The sequence below is a fragment of the Salmo salar genome, chromosome ssa28 (assembly GCF_905237065.1).
Source record: "Salmo salar chromosome ssa28, Ssal_v3.1, whole genome shotgun sequence".
Classification (NCBI taxonomy): Eukaryota; Metazoa; Chordata; class Actinopteri; order Salmoniformes; family Salmonidae; genus Salmo; species Salmo salar.
The window spans coordinates 7279262-7302224 of record NC_059469.1 but is presented as its reverse complement, the minus strand read 5'-3'; the positions used below and the strand labels follow the sequence as shown (position 1 = coordinate 7302224).

The 22963-nt window shown below is 39.9% G+C and overlaps 1 protein-coding gene across 4 annotated transcripts in view; it reads right to left on the bottom strand.

Annotated features, from left to right (window-relative positions):
- prkg1b (protein kinase cGMP-dependent 1b) overlaps positions 1-22963 on the bottom strand; it is a 161155-nt gene that overhangs the window by 126515 nt on the left and 11677 nt on the right. For 2 of the 4 annotated variants that reach the window (XM_014179309.2, XM_014179310.2), the window contains exons 1-2: positions 15510-16108; positions 2021-2187 (exon numbers count right to left, since the gene is read on the bottom strand). In XM_014179309.2, coding sequence (XP_014034784.1) covers positions 2021-2187; positions 15510-15814 — 472 coding nt within the window. In that variant the 5' untranslated portion in view covers positions 15815-16108. Of the gene's footprint in view, positions 1-2020; positions 2188-15509; positions 16109-22963 lie in introns of those variants that run through there. The other 2 variants (XM_014179313.2, XM_014179311.2) reach the window with 1 other exon arrangement.

Here is a 22963-nt window from a genome sequence, read left to right as displayed (position 1 = left end):
ACCCCTGGTTGGCTGCAATCAAGACAAAAAGATAACCTCGACATCCGGGTTAGGGAGTGGTAAATTGCTGGCTAATGTTGGTTGCATTTGAGATCCACTGTGCCTGTGATTTTAGCATGTACTGATGGTTTAATGAGAGATCAGCTGGTGATAATCTGTTGGCTTTTTTGATGGTTGCAATTGACTCATAAACTACCAGACAAGAAAAGTAAAAATGTCCAAACTTGAAAAGCTCTTCCTGCGGATGAATATAGTTATTACTTGACGTGAATTCAACTTACATAGGCCCTTACAAACTATAAATACAGCATGTTGCCGGAAGGTATCGCACAGTGAAGTGGGTCTTCTGTATGGAGCTTGTCAATACAAAACACATCTCATGTTGAGAGAGACTCCCTGAGGGAAACAAGTAAGTCCATCAGTAGTAAATGAACCAGTCTGTTAACACAGCAAGACACTCTCAACAAGTCAGTGCCGACACTGAACACTCACATGAATGCAATATTCCTAACAAATTTGTTTTTTATCATTTTAATTTAACTTTAAGAAATTCACTTTTGTCAGCGAACTTGTCCTCAGACTTTACCATTGTGTATATTCAGAATAGAGTAGTGAACGCCATCAGACAGGAGAATAACTTCTCTAAGAATAAAATGTTCCTCCCGTTGCCAGATCCTTCATGGCTCCATCGACGAGGACACCTTGAACCACATCAAGGCAGCATCCCAAAGTGCTCATCTCTGCTCGGCCATGGTGGGCACCTGTGCTCAGATTAGGGAATTTGTCTTGCTGGCTAATAATCAATGGCATGAGTGTGGCTCAAAGACAGCTCAAGCCAAGACAGGTTCTCTGAAATCAGCTTGAGCATCTTCCTCGGGACCATTCCACCCGACAGCACGGTGGAATACAGAGCCACAGTAACAGAGTGACTAAGAACCACTCATGGCATTCAGTAGACCTGGAGATGGATTTTCAGTCATTTCTGTCAAGTACATAAATCATGTTATCAGATTCAAATAAAAGTGAAGTGCTCCTTGTGGCGTCAAGTTAGGCTACAAGGAAATGACAAGGAGCTGGGAAGAAACTGGTGTAAACAGGCTTTTTAAGTCTTATTTTCAACAGCAAGACAGTGACAGCATGTCCTGCCAAAGAAAATGACCCAGGTCCTCTGAGAACAGAATCTTTCAGTCAAGTTCCTGACAATGTTCTATAACTACTGAACCATTTAATATTGGGACAAAAGCAATTTGGAACAAAAACACACACTGCTTATGGCTTAGGTCAACATTGACCAGAAGTGCAAACGGAAGTTGCTCTTAACTGTTTCAGTTCAGTTGAGACATTTGGCTATACATAGACTGGACATGAAAAAAAGCTTTCAATAACACACTTCACAAATCCCTCTCCATGTTTTGTTCTGGTTCTGCTGAACTAACACGACATAAGATAATATTACATTTCGGAGTGGTTGTGAAACTGTGTTGCAACAAACAGGAAAGGAACAGCTGACATCAATCATGGCAAATGCTACTCTATCCCATCTGGCCTCAATGGATTCACTCCATTCCTTCATTAATGTCTTATTTCTCATAGGGAGTCAAAGTTGTGGATGACAGCCAAGCAGAGGACCATTTATTCACTTTCCTGGAATTGCATCTATAGGTCAAGTCAGGCGATCACTGTTTCCAGATCTGCTCCTAACTAAACTGGTGATGAATAACAAGGATAAGGACAGAAGGTCTTAACCATGAAGATCCCACAGTAGATATACTACATGGCTTTCCTGTTGGGTTAATTCCGCTCTTTCTTTAACTACACATCAGGTACAACAGTGGGCCAATACATGGGGGGGTCTTTCAAACGTAAAGTGCATTCTACAGAACAAAGGGTCATGTCTATTAAGTGAGTGAAGTCATAAGCACAAAAAGGTTTCCTCTGTGAGATGTGAGAGGACTCAACTCTACATGCTTGAGTTTTCTTCAAAATGGGAGGTTAACATGACATTTGCACAATGCCTTACCTTCCATCACATACACCAAGGAGCCCACATCTCCTTCTTTGATAATGCAGCTGTCTTTGCCATATTCTACTGGGTACATTGAGTCAACAATCTCTTGGATCTGAGAAAGCTCAAGGTTCTTCATGAAGTCGTTGTCAAGAATGGCCTCCTTGATTAAGTCCTTGGACCTGTGAATTGAATGGAAAGAGATGTGTAAGCAAAGTTTAACATTCTGTTCCTGAAGCTAGAATGAAGTGGGGAAAAGTTACTGAATTGTGAACGATTAGCAAATGGAACCGTTCACATGAACAAATCTCGTCAAAAATGAGTGGCTCAAAGTCTGTTCTGTTTTGACAGACTGCTTTCACATGTTGAAGCTTTTTCTGTATTTCCATTTCAAAAAAGGTCCACAAACTTCAATCGATAAATAACGCTATGTGAGCATCCAGTCAACAGTTTGGAAAAGAAAGGCACTTAAAGGCCAGATTGGAGAGAAGTGCTGCATAACCAGTAATTTGAGGCAAAAATCACCATACTGTTTCTCCCCACCTTAGGGCCTGTGAATAGAATCAGTTGTTATCTTTACACCAGCCCTCCTTTATAGGCTGGGAGGCTGGATTATAAGGCCTTTCAACTACCCTGCATTTTACTTCAGAGGCCTTGTTATGACTACCCAGAAGTGCCTCATCCAACAATTTGCTGTAAAAGACCAGCTTCAGAAGTACTTTGGCTTCACTATACCATATTCATCGTACTGTGCTGATAATAGAGAGAGTGGGCACTTTAAAAATCATATGGCCTTATTCTTTGGGATTGGAAATTATATTATGTTGTCTCATGTGGGAGGATGGTTCACGATAGGGCATCGGTTCCAGCGAATCCTAGCTGAGCTGGTAGATTGGTGCTGTTGCCCTTCGGAGGTACAGAGAGCTGAGAGATGACACTCAGATACAAGGCATTAGCACTGTGCCACTGGCACCACTTGAACACTGGTATTGTGATTCAAGATAAACCCCCCTGTACTCAGTCTGTCCTAACAATGACATAACAAGTTCATAGCCAGTTCTGAATTCCCATTTCACTTTTGATAGCTTTGTTTTTCTACGAAGCCCAGAAGAGAAAGACACACAGCACAGTGTCAGATAGGGCATTCAGGGCACTGAGAGTTTAAATGTGTTATTTTTAAATGATATGATCTGCTGTAGCCTACTGTATACATTCACATGCATAGATTTTAGCTAGAAGTGGAGGTGGGTAGTGGATACATCAACCAAAACCAACTAGCTCTGTACCTGTCAAATCTGGCTCTGAAACGCAGGTTGGCATTAATTGCGTTGACTTGTGTGCTGTAGGCAGCTCTGCAGTGGTCACAAGCTGGCACAGCCACAAAGTAATACAATCTTTATTTTAACCCTAACCACACTGCTAATCCTAATGCCTAACCCTAACCTTAAATTAAGGCAAAAAGATCATTTTTGTTTTCATACATTTTTACGATATAGCCAATTTTGACTTTGCAGCTGGCCTATCTAGCGGAAACCGCTCAGTTCTGTCTCCAGGGCAAGACTCATGACAATAAACGTCTAATCTATCTCATGCTATTCTACACATTTTACCATGGGGCTGAGAGAAAATGCTGCTATTTTAAAGCAAATTTCCTGCAATTCTACACATACTGCCATGGGGCAGAGAGAAACATGTGCAGTTATATGGTTATTATCATGCCATTTTACACATTTTATAATAAGCCTGAGAGAATTTTCAATTTTGAAAGCTAATTTCTGGTAATTCTGAACATTTTCACCATGGCTTATGGCAAGGTGTTGAACTCATTTTGCCCCAGGGGATGCATTCGGTGATGTGTTCATATGCGATCTGGGGAAGCGGCCCGACCTCGAGGGGGCCCACAAAAGCCCCCCACATGTGGTCTGCCAGTGGTCAATGGCATCATGAAGCAAGTACAAGGACATTTTAGACAAAAACCTGGTTGCCTTTGCCAGGAAAGAAATGGTTAATTGACAGCAAAATCATCATTTTGCAATGGCCATCTCATTCTCCGGACTTGTACCCCATTGAAAACCTGTAGTTTGAATTGAAGAGGGCAGTCCATAAGCGCAGACAAAGGATATCAAGGATCTGGAAAGATTCTGTATGGAAGAATGGTCTAAGACCCCTCCCAATGTGTTCTCCAATATCACAAAACATTTTAGAAAAAGGCTCAGTGTCGTTATCCACGCAAGGAGAGAGTGATGGATTATTGAAAACAGGAGATAATCATTTTTACCCCCATCTTTTTAAGATAATCTTTTAAAACTTGTTTAACAAAATCTATATTAGTATAAAATAATGTTGCATACAATATAAATATAAGCTCAGCAATTGTATTATTTACTTTATAGTCTTTTTTGCTTATCTTTATCAAGGGATTCAATAATTCTGGACCCCACTGTATATCCATCCTCAAATCATCAAGGAATGTCAAAATTCGAAGTCTCTACCACGACTTTCTTTAATGAACAAATCAGCGGATAGAAAAGTCAAATGTTGCTTTAAGAAACCAAATAGACCCAGCAAATCCCTGGAATATACTCCTTTCAACTACAATGACTCATCTCCATAATGTCAAAAATGATTTGGAGAAAAAGCACAAAAGGAGAGAGCGAAACCATTCGTTCCTTTGGAGGTATTGAACTCCAGGTGGTTGCTAGTGTCAGAGGACCGACCCCCCTTGGTGGCCTGCCAGACTGTCCTTTTGAAGAGGGTTTGGGGAGAAGTGACAGAAATACCACTGCTCATAAGGATGCTTCAAATTAATCAGAGCCTTTGATATTCTGCATAATAGGGTGTCCTGGCATGCTTTTCAGGGGAATACTGAAGCGATATATGGCCAGATGGAGATAAGAGGGACTTTGGTTGGAGTCTTTTAAATAACATAACTTAGACAAACTTGGATGGACATTTCAGGGCTCCGGAGTAGTCCAGTGGTCTAAGGCACTGCATCTCAGTGCAAGAGGTGTCACTACAGTCCCTGGTTTGATTCCAGGCTGTATCACATCCGGCCGTGATTGGGAGTCGCATAGGGCAGAGTACAATTGGCCCAACGTCGTCCGGGTTTGGCCGGGGTAGGCCATCATTGTAAATAAGAATTTGTCCTTAACTGCCTTGCCTAGTTAAATAAAAACATACAATTACAGGACTATGGTTACTGGTGTTATATTTTAACTCAAAGTGAATAGATTCCAGTTTGACCTGTTGCGTTTGTGCGTCTTCGTTTCGCTTTTCATTTCCTTTGCTTCAGAAAACGTGTCCCTGTCAGAGCCCAGAGATAAACATAGCGGTTCCCGTAAAAGGATAAAGTACACCTTTAGAGCACAGCCAGATGGATAGACAGCATTACTACAAACTTTATAGGACCCTCGGACGGCGGGTGCAGGAATCAAACTCTTGTCCTCAATGCCCCCCTGTACCATACCGTCCAACCTTCATTTAGGAGCTCAGACAGAAAAGTGCTTCCATAATGGATAGCATATGTTTCTCCAGACTGAAGCAGGACATTTCCATGTAAAAGGACGCATGACCACCAACGTGAAGTTCATAAGAGCAAATCAAACTGGGTGTCAAAGGAAAGCTAAGAGCCTATATTTTGGGGAAACATTTGAACCATTTTACATCTTAGAAATTAGGCATAAATTACGGCTTTGACTTCTGGATAAACAGATGGAAAAGGGGTCTTAGAAAACATTTCCCATAAACAGTCTTAAAAGGTATTAGAAATACATCAAAACATAATAATGTTGAAGTAAAGATGCCTGCCAACTAATATCAACACTTATATTTCGTTTTGGAGAAGTTCTGTAAACTTCTGTAAGATATTTTTCTAATCCCTCCACGAGGGAGGATAATGAAAGTTCACAGAAGTAACAACAAAAGGTAGACCTACCAAGTTAGTTTATTCATTATTAAGTGATAAAATCGGTAACAGAAATACAAAAAAATATAAATAAAATCGGTGTTAAGGAATTACTGCAATTGAATTGGCTACAATGGGAAAACATAACAGCAACAAACCCCAGTTAGGTCACCTGCTACTGTCCTCCCTCCCACTGGCATTCTGTTATGTTCAGCTCATAACTGTTTTCTTTCTCTTTCTGTTGTCTGGTGGTCAAAGTGAGTGTGAAAACAGTCTACACTAGTGTTGCACGGTATACCAAACTTCTGTACTTTTTTGATACTAGAACATAAAACAAGGTTCGGTACTGGAATTTTTGTTTCTTTCGGTACTTCTGTAAAATGTGTCTTACATATCAAGTCTGTCTATCAGTGCAGCCGATGTCCCCCTTATAGCGCGAGTGCACCGTGCCTACTCCACTTAGCCTGCACTGGGAGTCTGGGCTGCTTCATGCTGCACAGACGTTAACACACTTGAATAACGCGACACGGCATGTAGATAATTTTTTTTACTGTTAATTACTGTTTACAAAACACTGTCCATGAATGATAAAAAAAACTTTACAATGCAAGAAGATACTGGTAGCTTCCAGCTTTGTTAGGCTACCTTTCCTTGCTATTTTAATATATATATATATATATATATATATATATATATATATATATTTAACCTTGGTTTAACTAAGCAATGTGAGTTAAGAACAAATTCTTATTTATAATGACAGCCTAGGAACAGTGGGTTAACTGCCTTGTTCAGGAGCAGAACGACAGATTTTTACCTTGTCAGTTTAGGGATTTGATCTAGCAACCTTTCGGTTCCTGGCTCAACGCTCTAACCACTAGGCTACCTGCCGCCCCGGTTAGAGCAGTAGCTTCAGTTTACAGCTGAAGCTAACATCAATTCACTAGTCCAGTACTTTGTTTGTGATAACATGCAAACCATAGCGCAAAATATGCTGATTTCAAAAAACGGTCTTTCTATTACGCCTCTCACAAAGATGATCTATTACCTCAGGGAACTGACTGTGTGTGTGAATAGGGCTCCAATGGGCTGCCCCCCTCTTGCCTTGTGAATAACGTCATTACTGGTTAAAGCACGCACCTTTATAAAATAAGCCACTTCTATGCAAATGTTGTTGATCCGTAAAATAAAATAAGTCCCAAATGGAAGGGATTTGTCTGTCATCTGTAGCCTTGTGAAATCAGCCAAAACAAGCTCAATAACTCAATGCATGCACACACTCCTATTGAAGATGCATTCACCTGTATTGTGAATAGACCTAGGCTACATCTTGATTCACCCTGTTTATCAATAGATTTACCATTCAAATAAATGATTAACATTATGTTATGTAGTTAGATTGTTTTTTACCAAAGTCAAATTGATTGTAGGATTGTTGAATTGATTCGAAAAAAGAGGACTGCCCGAAAAACCAACTAATCCCCTTGAAAAGGCCTGTGTGGCATTAATATGAGTCAGAAACATTTATTCTAGTGTCAAAATGGACTGCAAAAAGTGTAAATAAAGTCAATCTCGTCTAAAACAGAGTTTTGAACCTGAGTACGTCACAACAAGTAAATGAAGGTTGGGTTTGGATTACAATTATGTCAACAAATCATGCCCACTTTTGCCAAGCTCCACGTGCAAATCACCCCTCCGCCCACTTGGCTTCCCTTCATTGAATGGTGCTTCCATTGTAGTGATGGGCATTCCAGCTCTTTAAGCTCCCAAACAGCTCTTTAAAAAAATATGTTTTGTATTTTTTCAAGTCAAACAGTTTGCGATAGTTTGACTATGATTGGTGTTAAATCAATCCTAATTAAATGATTACATGAAATCATACTCTACCTTAACCACAGTGTATTTAAAAATGCATTGGTTTGTTATAAAAAAGAATGCTATTAAACATTTTGCATTTAAAGTATAACTTTTTAATGTATATAAACAAAGTGCATATAAATCTAACCATTCAAAACGAATACCATCTGAACAGCATAATAGAATATTGCACCATATCAAAGAAAAATAAATCACAATGTGCAAAACTGCAGCATCTCACTTAAAACATTAAACTGGTCCCTCTTTTCTCTCTCTTCTTTATTGCCATGTTATAACCAGCAGCACACAGCAATGCTGACCATATTTTGCTTTTATGAGAGATTTGCATTCAGAAATGCAAGCTGCCTCACTTGAGGAGCTGATGAGGTTTCTTCTCTCAGTAATTATTTGTCCCGTTTTCAAGAAGACCCTCTCAGAGGGAACGGATGTGGCCACTATGCAGAGTCTCCCTGTCATGACTTTAGTAAGCCGTGGGTAGACAGAGGCCTTGTTCTTCCACCAGCTCCTCCAAATAGGATCAGACCTCCATTATGGCATCTGCTGAGGGATTCCTTCGTGCTGCATCCCCAGTTGCTCTCTCATCAAACAGCATCCAAACAGCAGACGTTTGTGGCACTACTGCTGGTGCTTCTGCTCCATCTGATCCCTCTTCTTCCTGATGCCCTGGTGCCTGAGCCAGCTGACTGCTGGGGCTGTCCCTCCCTGCTGCTGAGGTAATTCTTTGAAGATCCTCATCAATCGCTCTGGCCTCACTGAAGGCTAACTTCTTAAACCTGGGATCAAGTGCAGCGGTTTCTGATAGCACGTGATTATATTCCATTCTGTGGAACTTTCTGTCCATTAATGAACATAGGGTTTCCATCAACTCTGTCACATGTCCTGTGGTTATATTTGCTTCTCTCTGGTGTGACTGTGTTAGTTGGCTCGGCCCTCCCTCACGCATCTTTGGTTCATTGGTTGACACTGCGTGTCTGATTGACAGGAACAGGTGATGCTGTTAGTCTGAGCAGACAGTCAGAAAGAATGTGTGTGTGCTTGAGAATTTAGGCCTATATTATTTTATTTCTTTTTTTGTTCTTTGAAATAGTTAATTCTATTCATTTAAATCTTTTGATTATTCATATCTTAATTTTTTTTTAAATAGATTTGGCTCTTCTGATATGAGAGCCGGCTCCCAACGTTCACCTACAACTCGTTCGCGAACGACCCATCACTACTCCATTGTTTCATCGCCCCCCAACCAACGCGTTCAAAGGATCATGGCTATTTGAGACTGAAAAGCCATATACCGATTGACCATGCAATGCATGCTTCCAACACGATGCACAACCAACAGCTATGGTTTGCATGCTCTGCCAAATGACCCTATCATGCAGAATAAGTGGTTGGAGTTCATTGGTCCCCAGTGGTTGTGAGACCATAGATTGCTAGTTATGTGTCTGGTTATGTATATTTTGATCATCATTAACATCGCTAGCTAGCTACCTAACTAGCTACCTAGCCAGCTGGCTAATGTTAGCCTACCGTAATACAACTCAGATTTGGCTTGCTTGACTTTAAATGCACTTTAACTTCAGCCAGCTAACTAAGAGAGGGGACCACCATATTTTAGCTAGCTAACATTAGCACTGCTAGCTATATTTTAGAACTTTGTTAGTAACACTAATGGAAACATTGCCATCTCGCTTAAGTAAATTTGACGACATCATAATATGGTAAAGTTGTTTCCTTCTAATTATTTGCCTACTTTAGCAATGTCATCGTATTTCCATGCCACTCTAAGTTTGTGCAATTTAGATGAAACAGTCATATTAGCCTCCGAGATGCAACCCATGTCTAGGGCACAAATATATATTGGATGCAGATATGGTGGTACGAGCTAACTCATGTCCGACTACAACAGTGTACTAAGTAGTGGCAACAAACTCAAACCAACCCAGGGCCTTAGCAAAACATGTGGCAAATGGTTGCATAGTGTAACTTCGTCACCGGCCTGAATCTAATCTAATCTAGAGCCAGTCAGTCAACATCTGTAAGGAATAGAATTTAGCTTCCAAACAAGATTACGTTCTCTCTAAAGCTATGTTTATAATTGAGGGATGATGACAATCATTGACCCTGTTTTTCTGTTCGACAAAGTACACAGTTGGGTGCCAGACTGATCCCCTGGTCTTGAACGGATGCCAGGACCTACCGCAAGGAACAAAGGTGGGTATCATAACATGTTCAGCAATGTGTTCTGTGAAAAGTTGTATTAAAAATACCAGGCTTGATAAATAGTAGGCTAATTCCCCAGCCATGCAGATACAACAAATAGAGTAATTTTGGTTGTGAAAATCTTTGTCCTTTCTTTAAAACAAAATGTAATTTACCACTTTGCTGTCTATTACACTGTACATCCCCCTACTACAGGCCCTTCCAGTCAACACCACCTCATAAGATGACCTGCTGCAGTTGTTCAAGATGTCCAGTTTGCAGCCAAACATGCAGCATAGAGAAGACCAGCAAGGGGGCGCTCATCAGCATCATGCAGACATGCCTTCGCTGTGAGTATTACTGTGAATGGAACAGTCAGCCACATGTTGGCAAGTATCCGGCCAGCAACCTTCACCTGTCACAGTCTCATTATATGTACAAATACAGAAGGTAACCCACTTCATTACTTTGATACATTTCATAACCCAATTGTGAAACATAATTTATGTAAACTGACATTATTTGTTGCTTATTTTCTACTTATTAGATGCATTTAAAGTCCAGGACATGTGGAACCAGCCTGATCGACATTCTATTTCACTTCACATATCATGATGTCTGAAGTGAAATAAAAAGGTGAACGCAGCGATCAGATTGGTTCCACTATGCTAATCATAAGCACCATGAACGGATAACGCACCAGTGCTTGTGCATTAGTGCGTGTGTGTGACAGACCAGTATCTTTGATGAGGGGCCAGGAGCTGATCTACGCTGCCATGCCATAAATGGGGCACTGACAAAGACCTCACCTCTTGCCTGCTCACCAACAGTCGTCGATGGGGAGAATAGAATTAGGTAGGTTCAGTCTGACTTGTTCAAACTTCAACATAGTATATGTTTGTGTGTCAGATATCACCTATCCTACCTGCCATTCGTACTAAAACAGTGACTATGTGTGTATGTGTTCACAGAAACATGTATGGAGCCAGCACATGGAGACTTGCAAGATGATGCGATGAAGTCCAGACTGACAGAATTGCTTGATACGGGTGTCTCTGAATGGAGAGCCCTGGCACTCAGCATAAACATTTTACTAGACACAACTTTTACTTGTGTTGTCAATTATTGAATTGAATGGTATTAGTCAATATAGGGAGGGAGAAAATCTGTGTATTCTGCACCAGGATCAGGGAACTCCTTTCGCATACAGGACACCACACAGGAAGGTATGACCACTCTGACATGTTTGTCAAGGTAGCACCATTACCACCAGACAAAATGCCAATAGGCACAGTATCCTTTTTTTCCAAGGTATTGTTTTGGCATCGATTTGGGATTGAGTATCATGATGGTATCGAGTTACGTAAATGTCACGACTTCCACCGAAGTCGGCTCCTCTCCTTGTTCGGGCGGCGTTCGGCGGTCGACGTCACTGGCTTTCTAGCCATCGCCGCTCCATTTTCTCATTGTTCCATTTGTTTTGTCTTGTTCCCTGCACACCTGGTTTACATTCCCTAATCACACTGCATGTATTTATTCCTCTGTCTTTGTGTGAAATTGTTTTGTTACGTGTTTAGTGTGATGCGCCAGACTGGTTTTCCCCCGGGTATCGTATTTTGACCAGTTGTATGTATTTGTCATACATTTGTATATTTGTGAGTGTTTTCGCGCTTATTGGCTTTTACCTGTGGCTGGAGGATTTGGACGCAGTTGCTGTCTTTTGTGCTTTTGCCAAATAAAAGTGCGCCTGATCACAACTCAGATTTGGTCTGGACTGACCAAATGTGGTCTTGTTTGGGGTGGAGATCCTTAGAATAATAGCCAGTGTGTAGAATAATACCCATATGCAAAGGATGATATTGCATATTTCTACCTTTGTCTAACCTATTCAGAATACATGCATTGTTGGGAAGGGCTCATAAGTAAGCATTTCACGGTACAATCTACAACTGTTGTAATTGGGGCATGTGACAAATAAAATTAAGAGAATGACATTCATATCTATAATTATTCATTTCTGTGTAGTAATTCCATGATGTAATTCTGTTACCGGGTGTAAATCCACTTACTGTAGTTAAATAACCAAATTAGATTTTTTTTTAACTAATTGTCATGTCAGAACTGACACCCCCTATGAGAACAAGATGGCACCGACAGAGGGCTGCCTCATTCAGGGTCAGAAAGACAGATTTGTACCTTGTAAGCTCTCTAACCACTAGGCTACCATGCCACCCCATGTATGTGACCAATAACATTTGATTTGATCCTTTCTGCAGTGCGACATCTTTGAATCTTAATTCGAAGCAGATATTTAACAGAGTTTTTGGAAAATGTGGTCGCATAAAAACCTGAGGGAGATTTTACCTTAATTCTGCTACCAAAATTTTCATCTGCACATTTCTTCCAGTAAAATTGTTTGGGTCAAATGTTCTGTGTAAATCGTTAAAAGTAGTCCATGTGCATAGATTTGTATGGTTTGTTTTTGTTTGGCATACATTTTAAAGTGAAAAGTATTAGTCTTAGCGTAATTCCATTACCATGGAATTGCTCAGAAGTAGCTTGTTCTAATGGTAAGTATTGGGGTTGACGGAAATTGGGCCACCACAACCAACCAGATACATTGATGAAGTCTATAATTATGAGATGTACTGAAAAAACTATTTATCTTTGAGACAAGCAGGACTTCTGTAACTGGCTTATAAAACACAAACAAGGAAGTATCATATGGATATTTACTGCTCCAAGAATGGCATTCCAAGGCCAAAACAGAAGCCTGAGAAAGGCTGTGATTATTTACAGCCTACTCAGTTTCAGAAATATAGTTTCCAAGGCATGCATGAGATGTAATTGAAAGAATGTCACATCAGTGCACACATGGAGTTCCTAACAATTATTATAGTATTGCTGCTGTGATCAAACACTGGATAAAAGTGGTGATGGAAGAAGTGTGACCGTAGATCCACTAGTGAGATAAAGCTTTTAGAAGTCAAACATGAGGCAGGCAACCATTCGGTAAAATAACACAACATTGTTTCATAGATATGAACATCCTCACAAAAATCCATTCCATGGGAATACCCCCCTACCACCCACACACACATATACAATATTGGCGAGAGGGAGAGAACCTATTTGTTTTGCTGAAACAAACAGTCTATCTTGACAGTGGATTACATAGGCCTTAGATTGTATCAAAATGCAAAGCCAGCTGGGAGACAAAAAATGGCTGACTCCACATAATAAATCTTTCTCCTTTGATTGAGCTTTGACAAACAAAGTGCTGTAATAGAAAGTTATGTTCTGTACTCTGAAGGGATTAACATATACATTTTTATTTTTTTACAATACTCAAATTCCTAACCTAATATTTCCTAATGATTTCGTTTTATGCAGATATTGTATATCTTACACTGAAACTGTTATCTGTCCAAAATGAATTGTAATTGGATGTTCTGGTGCTGCTCGGGGAATTTAAAGTGTTGATTGAGGACCTAGTAGCTGAGAAACGTAACTATTTTTCTTTAATGTTGTGTTGAATTTTTATTTTACTTTACATTGCATTGATTGCTGTTTGGTTTCACATTGTATTTGATTGTTGTATTACTGTGATCAGGGCACCCTTGAGAATGAAACCGTAGTCTCAATGGGTTGACCCTGAATAAATAAAGAATAATACAATTTAAAAAAAGAAAATAATATACACACACACACACACACACACACACACACTACCATTCAAAAGTTTGGGGTCACTTAGAAATGTCCTTGTTTTTGAAAGAAAAGCACATTTTTGGTCCGTTAAAATAACATAAAATTGATCAGAAGTACAGTGTAGACATTGTTAATGTTGTAAATGACTATTGTAGCTGGAAATGGCTGATTTTTAATGGAATATCTACATAGGCATACAGTGGCCCATTATCAGCAACCATCACTCCTGTGTTCCAATGGCACGTTGTGTTAGCTAATCCAAGTTTATCATTTTAAAAGGCTAATTGATCATTAGAAAACCCTTTTGGAATCATGTTAGCACAGCTGAAAACTGCTGTCCTGATTAAAGAAGCAATAAAACTGGCCTTCTTTAGACTCGTTGAGTATCTGGAGCATCAGCATTTGGGGTTCAATTACAGGCTCAAAGTGGCTAGAAACAAATAACTTTTTTCCGAAACTCGTCAGTCTGTTCTTGTTCTGAGAAATGAAGGCTATTCCATGCGAGAAATTGCCAAGAAACTGAAGATCTGGTACAACGTTGTGTACTACTCCCTTCACAGAACAGTGCAAACTGGCTCTAACCAGAATAGAAAGAGGAGTGGGAGGCCACGGTGCACAACTGTGCAAGAGGACAAGTACATTAGAGTGTCTAGTTTCAGAAACAGACGCCTCACAAGTCCTCAACTGGCAGCTTCATTAAATAGTACCGGCAAAACATTAGTCTCAACATCAACAGGGAAGAGGCGACTCCGGGATGCTGGCCTTCTAGGCAGAGTTCCTCGGTCCAGTGTCTTTGTTCTTTTGCCAATCTTAATCTTTTGTTTTTATTGGCCAGTCTCAGATATGGCTTTTTATTTGCATCTCTCCCTAGAAGGCCAGCATCCCGGAGTCGCTTCTTCGCTATTGACGTTGAGACGGGTGTTTTGCGGGTACTATTTAATGAAGCTGCCAGTTGAGGATTTGTGAGGCATCTGTTTCTGTTTCCAGACACTTGTCCTCTTGCTCAGTTGTGCACCGGGCCTCCCACTCCTTTTTATTATTAAAGTAGAAAGTTTAGTATTTGGTACCATAGTGCTAGCAAGTAATGACTACATCAAGTTTGTGACTCCACAAACTTGTTGGATGCATTTGCAGTTTGTTTTAGTTGTTTCAGATTATTTTGTTCCCAATAAAAATGAATCATAAATAATAATATATTGTGTCATTTTTGAGTCACTTTTATTCTAAATAAGAATAGTTTATGTTTCTAAACACTTCTCGATTAATGTGGGTTTGAGCAACAAGTAAATTAGAAATGTCAGGCGTATGCTGTCAGAGGCTGACTATTACTGTAACATGTAAAATGTTGAATGGATGTGCATGATTTGGGTTTACTGACTCTCCATAATGGTGTCAAATTCAAGTAAAACTAATGTTTATGCTGAGGCTTGAGGGAAGGCTAGTTTTATCATATATACTCAGCCAGGTGTATGCACAAACCATACTGTCACTGCACAACTAGCATCCATTATGCAAATATATAGTGGCTGCCTGATATCATATTGCCATTAAGACACATGCACACACACACACACACACACACACACACACACACACACACCAACGTACCTCATTGCAAATGAAAACACAGGCAAATGTAAAGCCATCGTGTTGACATTCAATTAGCTTACTAGACATCAATGTTGCTTTCATGGGATTCACTTTTGGTACCATTTGACTCACACTCTAACAGGGACATGGTGATATAAAAACAGACGCACAGCCGTAAGCAAACAAGTAAGAGACAATGAACAAAGATGGTCATATGACACCTACTGTGGGCTCTTGGGGTAGAATGGAAGAGTGACATGACTGAGTTCATGAATGTCAAAGGCGGTGGGCTCTCCTGATATCGCCTGTCTCTTGGTCCTGTGCTGCTCCTGTAGTACGCTTGCCTTGTGGACTTGTTGCGTCGCCGGTTTGATAACGGATCGGTATTTATCCAGTTCATTTTGAAGCTTTTGTATCAATTCGTCCTTTTGATCTAATTCCAGCTCCAGTTCGTCAATAAGCGCGTCTCGTTGTCGCAACTCCTCAATCTTCTCCTGTAGTGCGTATTGGAGATCGCGTAGAGTCCCCATAGTTTCCAGAGAAGTCAGGATCACAAGAGCGCAGCAAACTTTGCGAATGATATGAATGATGCACAGATAATGGAAGGCAACCTCCCAGTTCAGTGCCACTACACAAATTGAACACTTGCTCCAGATTTCGGGCAGAACAGTTCTTGCGCTTGATTTGAAGCTCTCAGGTGAGTTTCAAATTAAAGGTTGGTCAAATGTGACGAGCAATACGTTTCATTTTATTGCTCACATACGTCAGTACCCAGAGTGAGCGTCAGCGCTCGCAGGATGCCAAAGCACAATCATCCATCCCACGAGTGTAATAACCCAGTATGCACGGACCGACGCAGATGTCTTTTGGACGTTTTTTTTTTGTCCTGTCCAGACTGGATGTCTTTTTTTAAATCTTTTTTTTGTGCGGTCCAGACCGGCCTTGAGTTCAACGTCTATAATTGGTTCAGATTGTATCTGCCCCGACCAGCCTTGGATTTAGCCCAAACATAGACTTCTTTGTTTCAGATTTTAACCAATCATACACATCTATGTTTCACAAGTTTGGACAGCACTGTACAGTTTAGAACAGCAGAGTACAGTACATTACAGTACAGTACAGTAAAGAAAAGTACAGAACATTACAGTACAGTACAGGACAGTAGAGCACAGTAAAGTATAGTTCAGTACAGTAGAGTACAGCACAGTATAGTTAAGTGATAATGCCGGAGAAGCCAGTGTTTGGAGGACATATTGGCACGGATGTTGTTAGGCCCAAAATGAAGTCGAGGGCCAGAAAACCGTGTCAGTATATCCTTCAAATCACCGGCTTCGAAGGCATAATCACTTTTATACAACAGGTTACCAACATATTCAAATAATGATTTAAACATGTTAATTAAAAACATTATTTTGATTAATTTATTCAACCTATTTCATCCTTCCACAAGATATAGTCCCCACACAAATCTAGGGTTGCTACCCAAGCTGGCTGGTTGTTTGTTCTATCGGTTCAGTTGCCAGAGACACAACCCAAGTCTTTTTGTTCTGTATCTATCCTTCATTCTAAATGTTCTAGGCCATACTGGCTGGCAACGTTCTTATCCCTTGCTTGCTAGCTAGCCAACTCACAGTCACGTCAAACAGTGCAGCCATAATAAGAACAAAGTATTTGCATTTGTTTAAGCCGTTTTCTAGTGACATTTATTTGGATACATCCATAACAATGAGCTAATGATGTGCAATTTCACCTGGCTTAGAAAATGTGCTCTCTTGTCAGGACACTGTTGTTCAGAGATGAGCTAGCCAACAACACAGCTAACACAATAACTTCAAACTGACGCTGCTAAGACTGCAAACTAGCTTTTGTTTGACCTGTTTTCTATTGATATTTCTTTGTATCTGTCCATAAAAATTATTCATGATTTCGACTGGCTGAGAAAACCTTCATTACTATTGCGACAGCTGGAGATCAAATTTGAATATTGAAACAATGTTGCAAATGTCAGAGACAGACAGCAAGATGTATACAAATCTCCACGGTTTAAAACTACACGTTAGTCTAAAAGAAATGTAATATCATTTCTAGATGCTTTTTATAGTGGAGATCAAGTTTATAAATTGCCTGGCTGGGCTAATGAGACAGTGGATTGTGCAGTCAGATGGAATGGAGTTAATAGCCATTTTATGTCATAGATTTAGCTGGTGGTAACTTGTGGAATAGATGCCAGCTGGAATGTGGTTTTAACCAATCAATATTCAGGATTAGACCCACCTGCTGTATAATACATGATAATGTATTTTATACCACAGCTTTGCTGAATAGTCGTTTCTGATTTCTAGAGATGCCCTTCTAGACATGGACATTAAAACCAGATAAATTAACAGTTGGGAATGATATTGGAACAGTTGGAAAAGATATCGGTACACCTTGCAATCATGACCCAGTATGCGCCTACACATGATAACCGTACTTGTTACACAAAACTAAATCAACAACCACACAAACCGAAATTGGATACATTATAAATGTAGGTCCAATGAGGAAAAACTTAGCTAGCTACCTAGCATTGACTTATTTTTGGAGCATCTGCTGACCTAACGTGGTGAGTGATGTAACATGAAACATGAATTTCTCTGATCCCTACTGTTGCAGTCATGACGTAAGTGGAGCAATGACGTCAAATCCTCTCACATGTTTCTAGCTGTTTTCAGCAACTGGTATTTTTTATTCTGTTTTGTGACGTTGGCAGGTTTACTGGCAACAAACTATTTAGCTAGTTTCTAGCCTAATGTTTAATATGCAATGCGATCTCCTCGTAATGAACAGCGTCAAGTGTTCTGACGAGAAGGCCATTTTTTTAGCTATGCCAGGCAAAATTGGGCATTATAAGCTCATTGTTAGGGATGTATCCAAATTAATGTCAATAGAAAACAGCTGAAAGAAGAAGAGTAGGCAGCCGGTACGTTGCAATAAACTTTAGAAAACAGCTTAAACAAAACACAAATGGAACTACTTTGCTGTTATTCTGTCTGCAGAGGTTGTGACTGTGTTAGCTGTAGTTAGTTGACTAGCTAGCAAGGGACAAGAACATTAGCAGCGAGCATGGCAACGGAACATATAGAACAAACAACTGGGTCGCTTCCATAAATATTGAACTAATCGAATGAATGACTGGGTCGAATAGCAACCAAAAGATGAGAAAGTGTGAATTATCTTATAAAAATGAAAATATCAACAATAAAATGTTATTTATACCGGTAAGTGTGTGATTTAGTAGTGTTTTGTTTGGCAACTGTGGTATAAGCAGGATAAACGCCTCCGTTCTGTACATTACTTTGGAAAAAGGCTCCGCCTCATCCCGCTGCGTCGTCCATTTCCAAGGTACGTCGGTGTTTATGCCTTACGTATTGTAACCTGGTTTACTTTAATGTATTCTACTCTTCTGAACTGAACTGTGCTCTACTCTGGTCTATTGTTCTCTACTGCAGTGTTTCCCAAACTCTGTCCTAGGGCCCCACCTGGGTGCACGTTTTGGTTTTTGTCCTAGAACTACAAAACTGATTCAAATACTCAAAGCTTGATGATGAGTTGGTTATTTGGATCAGCTGTGTAGTGCTAGGGTAAAAAAGAAAACGTGCCCCCCTGGGGGAGCCCCAGGACCAAGTTTGGGAAGCCCTGCTTTACTGTACTGAGCCGTACTGTACTGTGCAGTTCATACAGTTCAGACATCTATGAATCGTTCAGATACAGTCTGTTCCAGACCGACCAAATTTGTACTTGTTTGGGGCTGGAGCTCATTAGAATAGGTCCCAGCATGCTTTGTAAGTGTTTGTTTTATATTTACATTCTGTTTATTCAGCAGATGCTCTTAGATGCTCTTGAGTGCATTCAAGGTAGGTAGATAAACAACCACACATCACTGTCATAGCAAGAAAAACTTTTTGTAACCGTTACTGAGAATGTTTCTGTTGTTTTTTTCTATAGGTCTGAATAATAAAATATCCCTTACTGCAAACTTTAGTTTGCTCCATTTTTTTATTTTAATTGAAATTCATAATATTGAATGTGATATAATGCTTTCTTCATTGACATGTTGATATACACCGAGTATACAAAACATTAAGAACACCTGCTCTTTCCATGACATAGACTGACCAGGTGAATCCAGGTGAAAGCTATGATCCCTTATTGATGTCACCTGTTAAATCCACTTAAGATCAGTGTAGATGAAGGAGAGGAGACCGTTTAAAGAAGGATTTTTAAGCCTTGAGACAATTGAGACCTGGATTGTGTATGTGTGCCATTCAGATGGTGAATGGGCAAGACAACATATTTAAGTGTCTTTGAACAGGGTATGGTAGTATGTGCCAGGTGCACTGGTTTGTGTCAAGAACTGCAACGCTGCTGTTTTTTTCATGCTCAACAACTTTCCGTGTGTATCAAGAATGGTCCATCACCCATGCCAACTTGACATAACTGTCGGAAGCATTGGAGTCAACAGGGGCCAGCATCCATGTGGAACGCTTTCGACACCTTGTAGAGTCCATCCCCCGAAGAATTGAGGATGTTCTGAGGGGTGCAACTCAATATTAGGAAGGTGTTCCTAATGTTTGGTATGCTCAGTGTAAGTGAATGCATGTATGGTTGAAATTTGGCTATAGAAACAATGATGTCCATAAAGAAGTCTGTCCAACACCCGGAAAATAAGTATTTTCAACATCCATAAGTAAGAAAAAAAAACGTTATTTTTCAACGGCCAGAAAATAGGTATTTTCAACTTTCATGCAGAGCCAAAAATGTAACATTTTCAAATTCTGGAGGAAACAATGATGTAAGGTTGAGCACCTGTCGGTTCCAAGTGGAAAAACATCTATTTCCGATATAAATAACACCATTATCCATGCACTGTAATGTGTAATTGATAAGAGCTAGGTCAATGAGTAATCTGTTTGGAGAATGGGACTGTAATAACAAATACTTTGTTTTATTTTTTCCTTATGATCGCTGGAGACTAACGTGAAACCAGTCATATAGAAGAAAACTGAATCATGTCAACATGACGGATAGGCTATGAGTGCCCTTTTTTCACAGTGAAGTATATGAAATGCTGTGCGGTTAACAGAATACAAATTGTATGGCCTTATGACTTTCAGGGATGAATCTTGGAGATGCAAGCCAGATGAGATGACAAACCGAATCCGTGCAGAGTAAAAGTCGAGACAAATAACCTTTGTGCACTCTAGAATGTTTTAATTTCAACGCAGACTTTTTAAACTATTTTTATCGTGTTAAATATTATCCACTATCGGTAGCCACCATCAGTAATCAGTCCCTCCAGGATTCTGCGAACGTACAATTTTTTGCTAAATCAACAATTCCTGCATATTATGCAAGGCCTTTCAAATTTGACTAATCACTGCACTATTTCCGCATAAAACAAACCAATCATCAGAATATTATCGCATTAAACTGACCCATTGCAAAAAGAGGGCTCGTATTTTCAACCAATCACCACACATTTACTGCATAATATGGTTCAATCAAGCCACACGTCAACTATTTTTTTTCCCTCATCAGAACATTTTCGCGATAAATTGAACATAATGTCAGGATTTCCGCAGCAAAAACAATGATTTTTGCCCGAAAATATCACAAATCTTTAACTGTCACTTTTTCGATATGTAGCTTACATTTAGCATCATTCCATGACATTATTAGTTTCCTTATCTTTCCTGTCACATCCGTGTGGTTGATCCTGAGGGTCGCTAGCAATAGTGGATAATATTTAACATATTACAAATTCAATAATTTGGGACATGTAGCCCACTTCATCCCGGACGAAAAAAGATTGCAGTATAACTTCAGTGCATTGCAGTATAACTGCATTACTCTGCACTTATTGCGTCCAAAATACCACACCTGTCACGTCTGCTCCCGCTCTTCCCCCCTCAAGCGCCAGGCTGCCCTGCATCACCCACGCTTATCATCTTTTACGCACACCTGCCTTCAGCGATATTGGACTCACCTAGACTCACTCATCGTCTGTTTATTGCCTCCCCTATATTTGTCAGTTCCCTTGCTCTGTTCCCCGCTGCTGCATTAATTGTTTTTTGTCTGCATTATGACTTTGCTGACGGTGCTACTGTCTCGTTCCATGTCCGGTCTATGTTAAAATGTTTGACTCCCCGTACCTGCTTCGTCTCTCCAGCGTCATTCCATGTGACAACAGTCGACTGCATTTACTGCATTTTTTTACTGCAGTTTCAAAACGGCAATCTTTTTTTTATAAGGGACGGTATCATCATGGAATCATTGAACGCAGACCAAGGCTGGCAGTGTAACCCTGAAGCCTAGCGCACCGTTTATGATGACTGGACCGTTGTCATATCAGTTCCATGATCAGTGAGGATTCGGGTAGATGTATAGGACTATTGGTCAAACCTTATTGTTACACAGAACGCATAGAGCCTCTCGTTGATTATCCCTTACGTATTTTATCCAATTGTGTAATCAATGACTTTGCACAACATATTGCATGGTTTCAATAGTAATGTGCAGATACGTACTGTATGCAGTAATGTGAAGACGTTTACTCCCATTCCCACTATTAGGGCAATACTCATCATGGTTTGAGACCGATAAAACATGCTGACCACTTCTAATTATGATCAGGCAGGGTGACAATGAGGATGGTATTCACCCCTTTGAAGCAGCATGGTTTGACCCCAAAACACTGGGGTAACAATGGTATTGCAAACACTGATTAATAGTTTGGATAGATCATTGTGTTTGAGCTAATGTCTATGACAAGTCCCGGAAACGGAGAAAGTACAGATAAAAAATAACAATCTCTTCCAACAGGTTCTCTCTCTTATGGCTCTATTTGACATAAATGAGACCAGTCTTTCTGTGTTATCATTGTTCCCTTGAGTTTAGGATGATATTTTTCCTAATCTTCTTTTTTAACCCAAGCTTCATTTGGTAGTTTATGCTTACTTAGCCGCAGACTTGATGACGTATTGTAATAGTGATGCCAAATAAGGACACGATTCTGACTAGGGTCTACAGCTCCATCCTGTGAGCAACTCATAGCACACACAGCCCAGAATCCTATTTAGGCCTTATTACAAAGCCAGACAAGCAGCAGTACTAGATAATAAACAAATGTTTCAGATTTATATACATTTGGGATTACATTATTTTCCCCCCAATCACTTTGGTGCAATTTTCAACAGTACAGTGTGTGGTACATTTTCATCCCACTTAGTACAAAACTCAAAACAGATCATCAAAAGGGCAGTTGTTTCAAAACTCTAAGCACATTTTTTTATTGACTAAGTACAACACAAAATCCTACAGTCACTTGTTCGCCAAACTTAATGAGTGTTTCACTTTGCAATACATGTTCATATAAAGTCATTGCTTTTCACAATGCAATTGTCACAGTACTTTAGACATGTACTTGTCTTCTCATCTGTTAAAACCCATTTTACTATCACTTAATCCGACTGCTCTAAATTGATCATCAGTTAACTGTTCGGTATCCCTATAGATTTTAAACTGGTTTGATGAGGACTATTATGAAAAAAAGTACTCTATATAACAAATACTGTATACAACAAATGCATCCTTTGTAAAGTAAACATGTATCCAAAATGAAGTTCCTGGGGTCACAC